The sequence below is a fragment of the Eptesicus fuscus genome, chromosome 17, assembly GCF_027574615.1.
Source record: "Eptesicus fuscus isolate TK198812 chromosome 17, DD_ASM_mEF_20220401, whole genome shotgun sequence".
Lineage (NCBI taxonomy): Eukaryota > Metazoa > Chordata > Mammalia > Chiroptera > Vespertilionidae > Eptesicus > Eptesicus fuscus.
Window position 1 is genome coordinate 47,315,371 of NC_072489.1, and position 17,910 is coordinate 47,333,280.

Below are 17,910 nucleotides of genomic sequence, written 5' to 3' on the forward strand. Positions count from 1 at the left end.
ACTCCCTGGACCCTCAGGGACACAGTAGACAAACTGCTCCTGGTGGGGAAGAGCGGCATAGGCTCAGGCCTGGAAGAGAAGGAAGGTTCAGACGGCAGATTTAACCTGTGGGAAGGAAAGGTTAAAGGCCACCTGACAACAACAGGAATCCTGCATGCTGAGCCTCATGACTCTTTGGGAAGGCTAAGGAGGGTTATGTGCCTACACACATATTTCAATCAAATATAAAGACAAAACATTGCCCAAGAAGAGACGTGTTGGGCCAGCCATGAGGCCAATCCACCAAGTTTAAATCGGCTATTTGAGACTCTCGGGAATGACTCACCCACTCAGAATATCAAAGCTGGGAGGTGTCTTGGTCTTTCAAATGATATGCATGAGGGTTTTTGAATGTTGAAGTGCTTTGCTCAAGGTCACACAGCTGGCACAGCCAGAAGGGGAACGCCACTCTCTTAATTCCAGGTTCAAAGGCAATTTCACACTACCATTGGAGCCTTTACCATTCCCCAAGTTCATTTCAAGCAGGTTTGATTCTTCGGTAACTCCAAGATTATGAACAAATTTGAATGGGTTTGTTCCATAATAATCACTTCTAATTTTGAGCTAACAATAATGAGCCTGTTACGTATTTCAAAGTAACCAGTTTGGAGTAATTTTTAAAGAGAATAAAGCAGGAAACATTATATAGTCAACTGAAATGTAGACAGAATTCAGGTGGTAGAATATATTCTCCTTTGTTAGCAAAAAAACAAAAGAAAAACCAATCCATCAATCAATCATCCTTCCAGCCTGTGACGTTTACTATAATCTCATAAAATCAGCCTTTACGAAATCCTCAGGTGTGGTCCAGTACCACACTTTGAGAAACAAGGAGGTAAATCATTTCTATATCAAGACTGAATGTTAAGTTTTGGGATAAAATAAACACCTTGAAACCAAGACTTTAGAGACATTATCTGTTTAATAAATATGATTGTAAAAGCAATAAACAAGAGCAATTATACATTACACTACATAGTATTTAACAAAAAAATACATCAAAAAAGTCATTTGAAAATTAGAAGTAGTTCCAATACTATAAGAAAACTTTATTTTTTTTTTTAAATTGGCTTCCTATAAAAATAAGTTGGCAAATGAGGGATTTCAATGCTCAGTTGGAATCCTGGAAAAACACAGAACAGCTGCCAAGCACCCCATTGCTCTCAAAGTTGCTGTTTTGAACTTCTGAAAAAAAAAAAAAGCAAAGCAAACCTCTGCATTTTGGACAGTGAACCCAATTAGGAATAAGGCAAGGGAGAAAATGTGGGTTGGGGTAATTCAGGGTAGAGCATGCACAGCTTGCCTTCTGAGATTTTGGAAAACATTGTGATGGCAGATTTTCATCTTGCCCTGAATCTTAGCCTCTACATCTATCCCTCCCCACCCACTCTTCTGGCCTCAAGCCCACCAAACTCTGCCTGGTGTTTGCACCTGCTGTTAGCAAGTAGGTAGGCACTTGGGTCCCTCCCACCTAGAGACTATTATTCCTAAGTTCTCTTCGGGGACTGAGCTGGAATGGCCTAGTACAGTGGTTCTCAAACTTCAGCGTACTTCCCAATTGCCTGAGGGGCTTGTAAACACAGATTGATGGGCTCCATCCCTGGAGTTTCTGATTCAGTAGAGATGGGGTGGGGACCCAAAAACTGCCATTCTAACAAGTCCAAGGTGATGCTGATACTGCTAGTCCAGTACCACACTTTGAGAAACACGGAGCTAGATCTTAAGAACAGTGAGATTCCTACTGAGCAGTACCTTGCCTCTTGAATCTCCTACAGGTAGGAGAGGCACATGAGGACCTGGGAGATGCTGCATCTAGAGCTGGTCACTTCCCAGAATGCCAAGCATCTCATGTCTACCTCTGCTTTTAGTTAGGACTTACAAGCCCATTCTTCCCTATGTCTTCTCATGTCATCATTCATTTATTCCTTCAATAAATCATCATCTTTATAGATACTCTAGGCAAGGCACTGTGCTAGATCTGAGTGTTAGTCCCCTTTTCATCATGTTCCAATTATAATGAATAGAACTGCAACTCTGAGGACTCTCTGGGCCTCTTTTGGTTCCCAAACACTTTGTCTTCCAGATTAAATTTGGGAGGCGCCAACTGAAGAGGATCAATGAGGATGTTTCCTATGGGATAGGAAGCCTGGCAGGTCAGGGAGCAATTGCCTTCTACAAATAGATGGCCGCCTTGAGGCATAATCCATTTCCCAAATTCATAGCGGGCATCTTCAACCATAAAAACTTCTGCTTGATTAACCTCTAACGTCAGCTTGGCTAGTCTTCCTCTGCCTGGGCTACCAAAGGGCCAGGGTCCTCAGGATCTTGAGGACACCCAGAGCCCTGTTATACCCTGTTGTTGACCAAGAAGGAGGCTGTGCTCCGAGTAGTTTTTTTCAAAACTGTTTCTCCTGAATTTTAGAGTGGGCTTTGCCCAATCCAGAATATTCCAAGGGCTTCTGCTGAACATACTTTCGTTTCCTTCTTTCTCAGGGGGCCTTCTCTCCTGATTGCCCGGGGAAAACTGGGATTTCTTCATGCTTTGAGCCAATCGCTTTAGTTAGTTGGCTAACGCCTCCCCTTTATGCTATTAACGTTGCCTTTGCCAATACTATGATACTCAGAGATCTGGGAGCGCGCAAGTGAAACGGCTGGGATCATCCTATACAATCAAAATCTCATTCTCATGTAAGACAAGACCTTTGTATATGTTCAGACTTTTTGACACTCTTGAACATTGAACCCATTAACCTGCTTCTTCTTCTGGTGAAAACGGTTTTATTTTACAAATATTTTTACTCTACTGTGAGACAGGAAATACTGGATACAGCAACCATCACAGAAGGAAATTGCCCTGCCATACAGTAACATGTTCAAAACATTTCTCACAAGAATCTTCTAAAACCTGCCTGCACGAGAATTTTGTGAGGGTGTGAGGATACCACCATTCATCGGAATGCTTTCTTTGCCAATGCACACGGCCAGGTCTGAACTGCTCTGCAGACATACAACTCTTTCACACACACGGTATGTTTCCAGGTGGGAGAGGACAAGGGTATTTGGAAGAGGAGGAGACAGAGGGTACATGAAGCTGAACCCTGCAAGGCAGGATGCAGCTGGTCAGTGAGTACGGAAGCTGGCATGCTTGGGAGTGTCCAAGATTGACAGTGACAAGGAACCTGTGGGCGGTGGAGGTAGGGTTGGCAGAGGCTAGGCCAGTATTTCGGGAACGTCAGGGTTAAGGTCCAGAATCTAGCAACATGTTTGGGAAGAAAAGGCAGGAACAGGTGAAGGGTAACTCGGGGACCGGAAGGGAGAGATACAAAGACATCTACAGATCATGACCACAGGGACAGCAAACAAATGGGAAGGCAGGTCCAGGGGTAACTACGATTCTGTTTTTCATATAAATTGGAGGAGGAGTAAAGAAAGCTGTGAGGGAAGCAGTCATAACCGGAAAGGATGAACAGGAAACACAGGTCCACTCCCGACATGCTTGCCCTTGCCAGCTGTCCTTCCCTACTCTGCCTGCATACGGGGAACTTCAACTCAGAGCTTTGTCCCCATGGCCACACAGGATGCAGAAAGCAGCCTTGTGGCCACTGCGGGCCAACACAGCCACCAGATAACTTGGAAGTGGACATGGCAATAAGGAAGATGGAACAGAGAAATAGCTCCGGGTTTTGAACTTCTGTGCATGTCTTGGTGTCTTGTGAAAAGGGGCTGGGGGTGGCTCACCCACCCATCAGCTGGTAGAGCTGAAATAGCTGTTAAATCTAGAGCCAAGAAGAGTTCCAAAAATGCATGCAGATTTCCTTGGCCTGTATATGTTAGGAATTGTCTACAAACACGACGGATCAGAAAAAGAGAGAGAGAGAAGAGAGGGGGAGGGGAGTGTTTTTCCATGAAAAGAGAGCACCTGTCCACTGCCCCTCCGAGCGTGTTCTCAAGGTACCGTCCACATGCACAGGCTTAAAGCTAGCAACCCTTGTTGTCTGTGTCTGGAGAATTAAAAAGTCCCGATGCAGTGAGTGTTTGTTTGTCTGGATTTTGATTGTTTTTACTTTATTTGTTTGGTTTGTTTGTTTTTGTTTTGTTTTTACTGGCGTCCTCCATTCAAACATTTACATAGGTAGGGATTTCTTTTGTGCTTTGATTCTCAGCAACTATGGAAATACTTCCTGGCAAAATAGGAAACAGAACGACAGAGGAAAGAAAGAAAACACAGAGTTAGTGGTCATGAAGGGTGATGCGCTTGACAAGAGCGAAATTCTTTCCTGATGGGTGGCAAGCAGGTCGCCTGGAGCCTCTGGGGGTTTTCCTTAAATTGCAAAGTGTGCCCCAGCAGATCCCCGCTTTGGCGTTGCAGGTGGAGTGGCGTGTCTTGCTCTTTGCAATCGGAGAGATGAGTCACCAGGTTGAGCAGAAGGGGAGGGAGGGGAGGGTAAAGCTACTCTCCTAAGAGAAAACGTGTAACACTTACTCATTTAATGACACTGGAAATAGAAAGGTGTCAGAGACTTTGCAATGTCCTGGCGAGGGAGGGAGGGCTACTTTGATAAAGTAAAACAGCGGCTGTGCTTCAGACCCCGTGGAAATGGGATGGAAAACCAAATGACCCGCAGAAAGGCAACCTAGAAGCTCTGGCAGTGAACACACAGGGTGAACGCCTCTCTGGGCCTGAAGACAAAAAAACCTTTTTCTTTCCAACCCAAAGCAATTACGCATTTGTCGCCCTGTCTCCCCAAATAAAAGAGAGCGCGCTGTGAAAACCGGACACTCGACGTGGCTGCAGTGGTTATTATTACCTCCAGCACGAGCCAGTCATTGAATTTAAATTTCCCCTTAATACAGCCATGGGACTGTCCGCTATCCATTTAAAGACAGGGCGATGTTTTCGTTTAGGTACTCATTTTTCCCCAAGTGACAATCTTATCAGGGCCTGCTAGGTGGCTTGGCATCATCACATTAGCGTGAAGCATGAATGGTTACATAGTAATTTATCCGTCGGAGTCAGCATTGCAGGGTCTAGGTGGGAACAGTTACGGCTTCAACTCCTGTTGCCAACAGACAGGAGGAAACAAGAAGAGAAATGGATCACAATGGTGGCCTCACGCATTTGTCTAGCTTCTTGGGAAATTTTCTCTGCCATAAATACCGTATTTTCCGGCGTATAAGACGACTGGGCGTATAGAATATTTTCCTGGGTTAAAATGTCGTCTTATACGCCGGAAAAATACAGTAATAGGATCTCGCAGACACCCTGGAGACTCTATTCCTAGCTGTTGGATCTGCATGCTTACGTCACAGGCTCTGTTGATATGTAAGGAAGTCCATTTTAACACTTCCAGTAGGGGGCAGGGCAAAAGGAGAAAGAGAGCTGCCCATCTAACCGGCCAGTACCTCTCTCAGGAAAGCCCACTCTTGGGATGTTCTACAAACTCGGTGCCTCTTGTCCTTAAAATTCTCAGGTTCTATATTTTCTGGGGGACGATTTTTAGATTACTGCTAGATTTTTTTTTTTTTTTTTTTAAATCCTAGGGTGATCGGGCTGTCACTCCTCTCCTAAGCCTCCTTATGTCACTGCTCCAGTGAGGTGGATCAGTGGGGCTGGGGAAAGCAAGGCATGGTCATGAGAGGTATGGGGAGTCCCAGAAAACCTCGTGGGGTCTCAAGGTGAGGCTGCCATATCTTGTTCTGGTCGTCACGTACCCCATTCCTCATACCCTGCCCGTCCCTCCAGGCCACCAGGGCCAGCCTCTGGGGCCAGCTCTTCCCGAGTCTTGTCAGAGCTAATGTTTTTTTGCTCTTTGCCCAAGAAAGCGTATAGACCAACGTTTGAGCAAGGGGTTTTGCAAAAAGAGGAACAAAGCCATGAGGGGGAGGGGGACAACTAGACAGGAGCAGGAAGGCTTTTTCCCTCCGAGGGGAGGAAGCAGGGAAGGAGTTATCTTAGCTGCTTCTCGGAGGGATGTTAGCGCAGAAAACAGTGGTTATGTCAAGCCAGAAAGGGGTTAGAGAGAGAGTCAGCCGCCGACTACTCAGGCTGAAGGCTGACAGCTACTGGGAATCATTTACCTAGGAGCTGGGATTCCACCTTCTCATCTATCAGCTGGCCAGGCCTCCTTAGTTCAGTCTGAGAGATATGGGGCCTGTTTTCAGTGGGACTGACTCGACTGACCATCTCCCGTTCTTTCTCATTTTGCATCTGGGCATAAACATTAATCCCGGGGATCTTCCTAAAACATTAACAGACACCATCACTGCCATGCGCGGGAGACGGGCATCACTTGCGACACGTGCTTCTGAACCTGTCCCGGAGAAGGCAGAGGGTGGGGGAGCCAAGGACGGAGGCACACGTACCTTTTAAACTTGTAGATGACGAACACGGCCAGCCCCACGAACACCACGGAGAGCAGCATCAGCATGGCGGATCCACTGTGGGTCGGAGTGAGGTCGATCAGTGGGGCTGGGGAAAGCAAGGCATGGGCATGAGCAGGGACGTGGGCAGGCGGGACTCTGTGGGAGGCTCATGGTGCTCACCTAGAGGCATGGGGAGTCCCAGAAAAGCTCGTGGGACCTGCATATAAGATGAATGTCACACAGCCGACGTGTGGGTGTGTCAGAGCCTGTCCCAAGCTCTAGAATGCTCCAGTCGGCCTGTCCCAGAGGGGCAGTGAAGTCAGATTACTTGGATTCAAGGCCAGCTCCACTACGAGCAAGGTGTGGTACCCTGGGCAAGTCATTTCAGCTTAATGTGCCTCATGGGCTGAGATGAGAACAGCAGTGCGTATCTCATGGGGCTCTGGCTAGGATCGAATGAGTTAATGCATGCAAAGCACTGATAACAGTGCTAGGCACAAATTAAGTCTTCTATAAATATTAGCTTTTATCACTACTGCTGCCACTATTTTTTTCTAATCAATATTTATAATAATATACTTAGTCAATTTTCCTATAATCTGAATGCAAGCTTTTCCTTCTCAGCAATGCAGATAATCAGAAAATCTACCAAAGGAATGTGTATATGAATTATCCATTTTTTTCTCACTCCTATCCCAGTCCTTGTTATGTGAAAGGAAGAAGTGAAAAGTAGTCACAGAGCACGCTAATGTTTTTTACACACAGAAAACCGGTAGCTTAGTGAATATATCTCAAGGGCTGGGGGAGGGGTGTGCAATCGGGTGTGGTTTCTACAACCTCTGAAGCCCTAACAGCTCATGCCAGGAAGCAGCGGCCTTCTAGGCAAGTTGAATTCACCTTTCAGACTAAACAGATGCCTTTGCTACCTTAGAAGATTCTCCCTCCCAGAGTTTGCCCTTAGATTGCAGCTCCAGGGAACATCTCTCTCCACTCCCAAACCTCTTCCATCTCAGGGCCAAACCTGTTGTACTTTCAAACTTTGTTTCCAATTAAATTTTGCCCTCTTGCAAACTGACATTTTGCAAAAATAGCATAGCTCAAGCATAAAAGACAAGCAACATGTACCCCTTAGAATCCGGAGCGCTGACCTTTTAATGTCCATCAATTGAAGCAAAGCCTGATACTCAGAAATGTGGGTGACCTTTAAGCACCACTTTCTCTGGCTTTTCTCTGTTGAGAGCCAAAAGTGCAAAGTTTTGGTCACTAAAATTCAAGAGCAGGTGACTGTAATACGGATGGTCTCCGACAAAGGCTCGAGGCTGCTCTAGGCTGTCTGGTTATCCTATATAATAAAAGCTAATATGCAAATCAACTGAATGGTGGAATGACTGGTCACTATGACAAGCACTGACCACTAGGGGGCAGACACTCAATGCAGGAGCTGCCCCCTCGTGGTCAGTGCACTACCACAGGGGGCGCGCCGCTCAGCCAGAAGCCCTGAGCCAGGCTCACGGCTGGTGAGTGCAGCAGTGGTGGTAAGAGCCTCTCCCACCTCCGGGGCAGTGCTAAGGATGTCCGACTGCTGGCTTAGGCATCAGTCGGACATCCCCCGAGGGCTCCCAGACTGCGAGAGGGCACAGGCTGGGCTGAGGGAACCCTCCCTCCCCTGAGTGCACTAATTTCATGCACCGGGCCTCTAGTTGTAGGATAACAGCCCAGCCACTCAATAACCCCTATGTACTGTGAAGTATATTCCATACACCAAATCATTTGGTGAAAAACAAAGTCAAGTCCTCTTTCCCAGAAAACAGGCTCAGTTGTGTTAGTAGAATCAGCCTTTAGGAAGCACTAAGATGAGGCACCCCAGTGATTCTCTCTCCTCTGTAAGTCAAGCAGCACTTAAGCTGTGAGGTGTGAGTCTGCAGATCTGTGTGTGGAAGATGCAGGGGAACACCCATGGCACATGTGGCTTTAGCTGGAAATCATAGAATAGAGGTCTCTTTCAGGTACTTAGCACAATGCCATCAGCAAAAGAGTCCAGGAATATTTCAGAATTCTCACCCAAATCAGGGCAGAGAACACCTGTTAGTCATAGACATCAACATTGACTCACAAATGGAAGGCAGGACCTACGGTCTCCACTGCACAGATAAGAACAATGAGATTCCCATTCATTAATGTTGTTCCAAAGATGTCAGAACCAGTAAGTCGAAGAAATAAGAATTGACTCCAAGTCATTTATCACACACTCAGCAAACATGCGTGCATGAGCGCACACCCCCCCCAACCCCCCCCACACACACGTGAACACACACACACACACACACACACACACACACACACACACTTATATATACTCAACCCTGGGCTTGCATTTCAGTGAGGGATAGCAAAAATTTTAAAAGATAGTTTTCAGATAGTGGATTAAGGCAAGAACAATAGCACAATAAGCAAATGAACAAATGGTACAAGTTAAAATATTAAGTTTTAAAATCATAGATCATACACTTTGAAACTTGGATGACACGTATACACACATATATGTATATATGCGTATTATGTGTGCCTAGAGAAATGAAGTCTCATGGATCCACCACCTGTTTCCATGACCATAAATCCACAGACGGTATTATCATTTCCTTTCTACCTTCATCCATTCCCCACAACCCCCAACCACTGGATTATTTCGAAGCAAATCTCAGCTACCTTACAAATTCATATACAACTCTAAAAGATAAGGTCTCTTGCTCTCTCCACATTATCACAATTAAGGAAATGATAATAGGGAGATATTTTAAAAGCAACCTTCTAATGCAAACCTTTACTGTGACTGGGAACAAACGGAGACCCAGAGAGGACGAAGATGGTTAGGATGGTTATTTGCTAAACTTCTAATTCCTAGCTGAAGGTTCTTTTAGAATAAGCAGAATATCAGTGTTGCGGTGTAACTAGGAAGAATCTTAAGCCTGCTTTAAAGGGTTGGCATTTGAAATAAATGAAAAGCTTAAGAGAAGAAATTACTTTGACTAGCCTCTCTCTAAGACAGAAAGCCAACACACACATACTCTCTCTCTCTCTCTCTCTCTCTCTCTCTCTCTCTCTCTCTCTCTCTTCCCCTTCCCTTCCCCCATCACTAGCTTAACTCTTCCAATTCTAAACAATTCCCACTCAAACCACATTCCTAAGCAAGCGGCATTAATACTGTTTAGTAATTAGCACATTATTTTGGGAAATGAGCTTCTGTGTCCCATGTTCTAAAACGCGTACTATCTTCTCCCTCTCCCACCCCTTCTGCACTTCACAGAGGCAGGCCAGCGGCAAGCAGATGCAGCAGGCAGAGGCGGAGGGAGACCGATACCATTGCCCTCTGTGTTCTTCTTGCTGCTCTGCGCCTGCATATAAACAGGCCATTATTGCTCCACACAACAGCAGCTGCATGTCTTAGTTTTTGCCCAACACTTAGGTGCGTTTGTATGTTTTGCTGAGGAATGGAAAATTGTGATAAATGGGCTTTAGCTTGTTGTGTGGAATTAGCAAAACTTAATCCCTCTCCAATTGCAGCATAAACAAGGTGGAAGCAGAGGGGAAAGTGCTGAGCAGTTTATCTGCCATTATTCATGCACAGAGCAATAAGGACAGGACAGCACTACAAGTCACCGGACATTTCTCAGTGTGGGTGCTGGCAAACACAATTCTAAAATCCCATGAGGAACTCAGAAATGCACCAAATTTTCACCTTCTGTGCATGAAAACCTAGATTGATTATAATAATAGCCATGCTTACAGTAATAACAATAGTCTTGATATATAGTGAGGGCTAAATAAATGGTCACAGATTGCATGTGTGAGAGCAAAGTCAGAATTCCACATTTAGGGTGAATTAATTGATAGATATGGTCCCTTTTGTGGAATCAGATTCTGACTCTTCCACTTATGGGCTAAGTGGCTTAAACTGAATCTGTTTCCTCATCTACATAATGGAAATAAAACATGTTTATTTTAGAAAGTTGTGAGAATAAAGTAAGATAATATTTTTAAAGCCCTAGCATAGTGTCTTGTACATGGCCAATATATTTTTTAAAAATATTTTTTATTGATTTCAGAGAGGAAAGGAGAGAGAGAGAGAGAGAGAGAGAGAGAGAGAGAGAGAGAGAGAGAGAGAGAAACATAAATGAACACAGAAACCAAGATGGCAGCATAGGTAAACACCTGAACTTGCTGCCTTGCACAACCACTTCAAAACTACAACTAAAAGACAAAACGGATATCATCCAGAACCACAGGAAGGCTGGCTAAGTGGAAATTCTACAACTAGAAGGGAAGAGAAAAGTACACTGAGACTTAGAGGAGCTGCGGAAGTAAAGGCAGAGGTATGGAGGCGCGCGCTGAGAGGGCTGGCAACTGAGTACGTGGCTGTCTTTTTCATTCAGGAGGGAGACACAAGCTCCTGACTGCTATGAACTCCAGTTCCGGGTGAGACTCTGGGGACCCAGACTCATACGGAGAAAAACTGGACTGTCTGGCAGCAGGCAGAACTCGAGGGCAGCTTTCTCTCAGAGGTGCTTGCAGCGATTACCAAGGGACACTGAGACCCAGGGGCCTTTTAGGGCAGGGCTGAAGGGAAGCCATTGTTGTTTGCTCTGCCCTGAGACTCCGCCCCACCCCAGCTGTGCATAGAGGCTTTGCCTATGAATGGCCTGGTCCTTTGAAATCTAAACTTACCTAACTCACTGCAGCTGAGTCAGTGAGACCCAGAACATCCAAAAGAAGGCCCAAGGCCCCACAGCAGCTTGTATTGCTTCACAGCTGGGCCTCATCTGGGCACCTCCAAAACCCAAACAAAGAAGAGGAATCAGTAGATCTCTCCATAGCTCCTGCTGGGTGGCCTCAGGCAGAGGCTAAATTAGCACCTCCTTGGAGATCCAAGAGCCAGTGTACCCAAGGGTCAGAGTAGGACCATCCAGATTAGAACTCCTCAGATCCATAAGGGACACACTCAGGGGGCAGACTCAGTGAGCACCAAAGCCCCACTGAAGCAAGTCTTGCCTCATAAGGGTGTCTCCAGCACAGAAGTTCTCCCATTGTAGACACAGCTGATCCTCACAGCCAATTGGCCTGGAGGTACCAACAATAATCAAGGCTTAACTACAACAAGATACCAACAATGATACCAACAACAATCAAGGCTTAACTACAACAAGACTGTGCACACAGCCCACAAAGGGGTGCACCAAGAGTGTCCACCTCAGGTAACTGGGGAGGCTGAGCCACTGGGCCCTATAGGACACCTAGCACACAAAGCCACTCTATTAACACAGGGAAGCAGCCAAAATGCGGAGACAAAGAAACAGGTCACTAATGAAAGAAATGGAGGAAAACAAATGACTGGATATAGAATTCAAAACCACGGTTATAACGTTTTTCAAGAATTTTCTAGAAAAGGCCGATAAATTTAGTGAGACCCTAGAGGATATGAAAAAGGACCAACTAGAAATTAAGCATACACTGACTGAAATAAAGAATAATATACAGAGATCCAACAGCAGACTACAGGATCACAAGAATCAAGTCAAAGATTTGAAACACAAAGAAGCAAAAAACACCCAACCGGAAAAGCAAAAAGAAAAAGAATCCAAAAATATGAAGACAGTGTAAGAAGCCTCTGGGACAACTTCAAGTGTACCAACATCCAAATTATGGGGGTGCCAGAAGAAGAGAGAGAGCAAGATATTGAAAACATATTTGAAGATATAATGACAGAAAACTTCCCCCACATGGTGAAAGAAATAGACTTACAAGTCCAGGAAGCACAGAGAACCCCAAACAAAAGGAATCCAAAGAGGACCACACCAAGACACATCATAATTAAAATGCCAAGAGCAAAAGACAAAGAGAGAATATTAAAAGCAGCAAGAGAAAAACAGTTAGTTACCTACAAGGGAGCACCCATAGGATTGTCAGTTGATTTCTCAATAGAAACTATGCAGGCCAGATGGGAGTGGCAAGAAATATTCAAAGTGATGAATAGCAAGAACCTACAACCAAGATTACTCTACCTAGCAAAGCTATCACTCAGAATTGAAGGTCAGGTAAAGAGCTTCACAGATAAAAAAAAAAGCTAAAGGAGTTCATCACCGCTAAACTAGTATTATATGAAATGCTGAAAGGTATTCTTTAAGAAGAGGAAGAAGAAGAAAAATGTAAAGATAAAAATTATGAACAACAAATACATATCTACCAACAAGTGAATCTAAAAATCCAAGTGAATAAAAAATCTGATGAACAGAATAATCTGGTGAATATAATAGAATCAAGAGCATAGAAAGGGAGTGGACTAACAAATCCTTGGTGGGAAAGGGGTTTGGGGGGTGCGGGAAGAGACTGGACAAAAATCATACACCTATGGATGAGGATAGTGGGGGGGGCGGTAAGGGCATGGGGTGGGGTGGGAACTAGGTGGAGGGGAGCTATGGGGGGGGGGAAAGGAGGAACAACTGTAATAATCTGAACAATAAAGATTTAATAAAAAAAGAGAATCATTGATGGGGCTGCCTCCTGCATGCCCCACACTGGGGATTGAGCCTGCACCCCAGGCATGTGACCTGACCAGGAATCAAACCGTGACCTCCTGGTTCATTGGTCGAAACTTAACCACTGAGCCACGTCGGCTGGGCATGCCCAATATCTATCTATCTATCTATCTATCTATCTATCTATCTATCTATCTATCTATCTATATAAAAGGCTAATATGCAAAGTGTCCCCTCGGAAGTTCGACTGGGAGAACAGAAGTTTGATCGCTTGCTATGACGTGTGCTGATACCAGGGGGTGGCACAGAACATGGCAGGCAACCAGCAGTGGTGGCAGGTTGCTGAGGGAGTGAGGGAAGGAGGAGGCAAGGAGTTGGGGGGGGGGCGGACCATGCAGTGGTGGTGCGCTGGTAGTGAGGGAAGGAGGAGGTGGGGAGGCAGGGAGGCAGTGAGGTGGGGAACCTGATCAGCCCTGATAGCTGGCCAGGCATAGGGACCCTACCCATGCACTAATTTCACACACTGGGCCTCTAGTTTTTAATATCATCATATTATTGCTATCAGATAGCTGAAAGTGTATTCTATAGAAAACCAGCCCTGAAAGATGACAAAAGAGTCCTGTGGTCAAATACTTCTCAGAAGTGTTAGATGGGGCATTCCCCATCTTGGAGATTCATGATGCTCAAGAGTGTATTATATTAAAAGTTCACAGCAATCTTGCGTGAACAAAACTAATTTAACTTTACATAGAGTTTCACACACTCATTAGACCACGGACCCATGTGCCACACAACACACGTTAGGAAATGCCTCCTCCTGAGCACCACTTTCCCCTTTGCTGCAGCCTTGGCTCTTTGTATGGTTATTTCCAAGTAGTAAAGTCCACACTGTGATGGCATTGCTGGGAAAGCCGTGTAGAAACCCTTGTTGCTGTCTGTATTCACTCTCATTCTATCCAAGAGACTTTCTGAGAGAGCGTCTATCTGCACCATGACCCTGACACTTTGAACTGTTATTACATCCCTAATCCAGAAGTTTGTGCTATCAAAAAGTTGCAAAAGCAAGTTCGCCACAGCTTGATTTTCTTTTTTTCTCTCTTTCCTCCAAAGAGATCCAAGCTAGGCTTTTTGTGATATGCCTTGAATATCATAAAATCCATGTTGTCTGAAATATCTTTTTTAGAAATTGAGGTGGTCTTGGCATATAGAGAAAGATTATCTAGAGTGCAGAAAGGTTTACATGTTCAGAGCACACTCACTTGGCCAATAGGCCTTCTCTCTAGTTCAAATCCAATCCAGTTGGGGAGTCTTAAGGATGGCTATGCCCTACTGAATTGAAGCCAAGATCTTGGAGGCCAGATTGAGTGGGAATTCCCAGGGAAGCTCTAATGATTCATGAAGCACTGCTGCTAATCCTAAACTTTGGGTAAGTCTCTAAGACCATCTAGTCACCAGATGTTGAGGTCACTTGGCCAACTAATAACAACCATGGGTACCACAAAGACCAAGCTTATCACCATGATGAACAGACAGGAAGAGAAGGATGCCTTTGTTTTCTAGGAATGAAAGTCAAGGAAGAATCCTACTTCCTAAGTAAATAATTTCTCAAAGTATAGTTAACAGACTGTCTGAATAGAATCACGTGGAAAACTTCTTAAAAAGCAGTTTCCAAGGGTTCACTTGAGAAAACATACATCAGTTTCTGAGAGGTAGGTCCCAGAATATGTAACAAGCTCCATAGGTCATAATTATGCATCTGGGTTTGAGAGTACCACATGGAATGCCCCACCTACTGCTACTCATAAAACATCCAGTCCTTGTCTTTAGTGTGTGCTTGAACTTTATCTTCTATGGGTCACTAAAACAAAACAAAACAAAACATAACACAAAAATACATGTCTTTATTGCTAACAGTGGCTCAAGCTGGCTATGGATAAATTGCATTGCTGGGTCAATTCTCTACTTCTATCTGTGTCCAAGCCTTGGACAATTTGACTTTGAAGCTTCTCCCACCAAGAGGTGACATCTGTTCCCTCACCCCTTGAATCCGAGCTAACATTACAACGTGATTTGGCAGTGGAATGAAATGGAAGTGATGGTATGCCAATTGTGAGCTTCCAGGCCTTGAGTACTTTCTCTCTCTCTGCCCCTCCCAGAATCCTGTCACTGCCATGTGTGAACAAGCCTGGAGAAGCCTGCTGAAGGATGCGAGAGCACGTGGAGGGGAGTTTAATTATTCCAACTGACGCCATTCTAGAGCAGCTTACATCCAACTGACCCACCACTTGTGGGGCAGCCCAGCCAAGGTCAATAGAGCTCCCTACCCAACAATCCATAGCTGATTGTAGACACACAATAAACACAGACCAGAACCACCCAGCTGATTCGTAGTCTCATAAGCAATAACACATGCTTATTGTTAAGCCACTGAATACCTAGGTGTCTGATTGCGTAGCAATAGGTTATGCATATCTTCTTTCCTCAAAACTCTTCTCTTTCTACTGGTTAAATATCCAAGGAGCAATTCTCACCTTTGGGTTCTACTTTATCCAATTCTTGTTCTGGCCTTCTGTCCCCACTGGTAGGGTAGCAGGGTCTAAGTACGATGACCATAAATGTTTTAAACCAGAACACTTTGAAAATGAAAGGGGGTGCTATTAAAGCTTATGCAGACACAGAAGATATAATCCAGCAGTCTTGGCCACTCTAGGTATAAGGAACTTGGTGTTTAAGAGGTAGCTTTTCCTAGGTTCTGGAATCTTCTCTATATTTTATATGTATTTCCCTGCCTTCTTTTTTCACTGCCAGTTTTTCTTGACTATCTGCCTTGCCCTCCCCTTGGGAAACAGTATCATCTAACTACCATTTATTTCTATCCTGACGCACGTTTGTGTACTGCCCATGAGTTGTTCATCTTGATCACTCCTTCCCCCTTGACCACCTCTGCCCAAGAGTTTCTAGGTACATCCTCAAGCCTGGCCAATTCAGGCCAGTTATCCCGTGCTCATTTCAGGCCCTTTGATGAGGCCAGAGAGTCAGAAAATGGTGAAGACAGACTCTGCTAGAAGCTAAGGAGCAACCTCATTGCAGGTCCCTGGCACATTTATGAAAATATCACATTCATTTAATCACACTGGGGCTGGGGATATGTTTAGATATCTTCACATCCGTTATTACTTATCCTAACATCACAACCGCTCAATAACTGGCAGAAGCCACTGCGTCTATGTGTCTGTGAAAAAGCCTAATTACTTATAGAGGGGAAAAAACTGTGTTTAGTTTTGGGGAAAATACAATTAGCATGCCTTTAGTCACAAAAGACTTGTAAATGACAACTGTGTAAATAATAAGAAAACCAGAGACTAAAGAGACAGATCAATTTATTGGCTGTGGAAGAATTTCACTAGTACTAATTGCATCCCTAAATGGAAAATGTCACTGCAACAATTTGTTTCACTTTACAGTTCAGAGCTCCACAACGCCACAATCTGGCATCTGCATCTATAACCATGTGGCTTAGATTATGTTGTATTTTCTAAAGCTTCTTGACCAATGTTAATTCTACCTTAAGTGGAAGGGGTCTCCCTCAGTGTGAAACTCTCACACCGGATTCACAACGTACCCTGACCTAGGCTGGAATTCTGACTTCCTTATCCCCTCCCACATTTACTCATAACATAGCCAGTGATAGCAGCGGCAGCCTGGAAATATTAATTCTCTAATATCTCTGCGATACTATCTTTTTTATTACACCTGAGAAAGGAATTAAACCAGTCAGCAGCAACGATGGATGGAGGCCGAGATAACAGTTTTATGAAAAACCCACACATATCCTTGACAAAGGACAGTTTTCCTAGAACAGAACGGCTTACGCAAGACAACTGCTAGACAGACGGGAGGGGGTGGGTGCAGTTACTGTGTATTTTTTTTTCTTAATTCAACCTGAGATTTGAGGCTCTTCCCTTGAGAAATAGTAACTTTTCTCTTTTTAAAAGCGTATGTCTCGCCGAAACCGGTTTGGCTCAATGGATAGAGCGTCGGTCTGCGGACTGAAAGGTCCCAGGTTCGATTCCGGTCAAGGGCATGTACATTGGCTGCGGGCACATCCCTGGTGGGGGGTGTGCAGGAGGCAGCTGGTCGATGATTCTCTCTCATCGATGTTTCTAGCTCTCTATCCCTCTCCCTTCCTCTCTGTAAAATATCAATAAAATATATTAAAAAAAAAAAAAAAAAGCGTATGTCTCAGAAACTCCAGAAGGGCAGTGACCCCACTGAAAAGCTGAGGGTTGATGAGCACCCTCATTCTCCGAGACATGCAGAAATATAGTGAGAGGCAGATGGATCATTTTCTGCTCATACTAGCACATTAACGGCATCTAGCAAACATCATTTGTTTAACTTGCATAAAACTCGTGGCTCTCCAAGCACATCTGCCACTAGGACTCCAGTGCAACTCAAATCATTTGTCAACTGCTTCATGGCCACAGCGCTTGGCTGGCCTTTGCCATTCATCTAGATTATGGATGGGGTATATCTCAGATCCGGAGACATGCTTCATTTTTCTCCCCTTACTCCCACTGTCGTCTACGCAGGCTGCCAATTAGGTTGGCACCAGATATGCCGAGAAATTAGATTTTAATGTTGATGACGAATTTCCTCCTACACTTAATATCACAGCCCCCCACTCCTTTTTTTTTTTTTTTTTAAACATGCCTCTGCTTTACTGGATGCCCTGAGTTATAAATCAGATTTATTGCTGGAGATGGATGGGCCCCTTTCCTTGTTATGCAGATGAATTTCTGTCCCCGGAATGTTGAGATTAGTGAAGGGCAGGGCGGGCTGCATGGGCATCATTCTGGGAACTTGTTAAAACTGTAGATATCTCTCCAAGATATCTACAGATATCACTCCCTGGGATCCTCATTCAGGGTGTGTGTGCGGTGAGGCCTGGGAAATCTCTGCTTTGGTGAAGATTCCT

At 44.7% G+C, this 17,910-nt stretch overlaps 1 protein-coding gene across 4 annotated transcripts in view; it reads right to left on the reverse strand.

The window, feature by feature from the left end:
- Positions 1 to 1,102: 1,102 nt before the first annotated feature.
- The window catches only part of SORCS1 (sortilin related VPS10 domain containing receptor 1), a 467,090-nt gene continuing 450,282 nt past the window's right edge, over positions 1,103 to 17,910 (reverse strand). The window contains exons 25-27 of one of the 4 annotated variants that reach the window (XM_054729115.1): positions 6,403 to 6,508; positions 6,118 to 6,278; positions 1,103 to 1,224 (exon numbers count right to left, since the gene is read on the reverse strand). In XM_054729115.1, the coding sequence (XP_054585090.1) occupies positions 1,151 to 1,224; positions 6,118 to 6,278; positions 6,403 to 6,508 (341 nt within the window). In that variant the 3' untranslated portion in view covers positions 1,103 to 1,150. Of the gene's footprint in view, positions 1,225 to 4,125; positions 4,498 to 6,117; positions 6,279 to 6,402; positions 6,509 to 17,910 lie in introns of those variants that run through there. The other 3 variants (XM_054729116.1, XM_008144286.3, XM_008144285.3) reach the window with 3 other exon arrangements.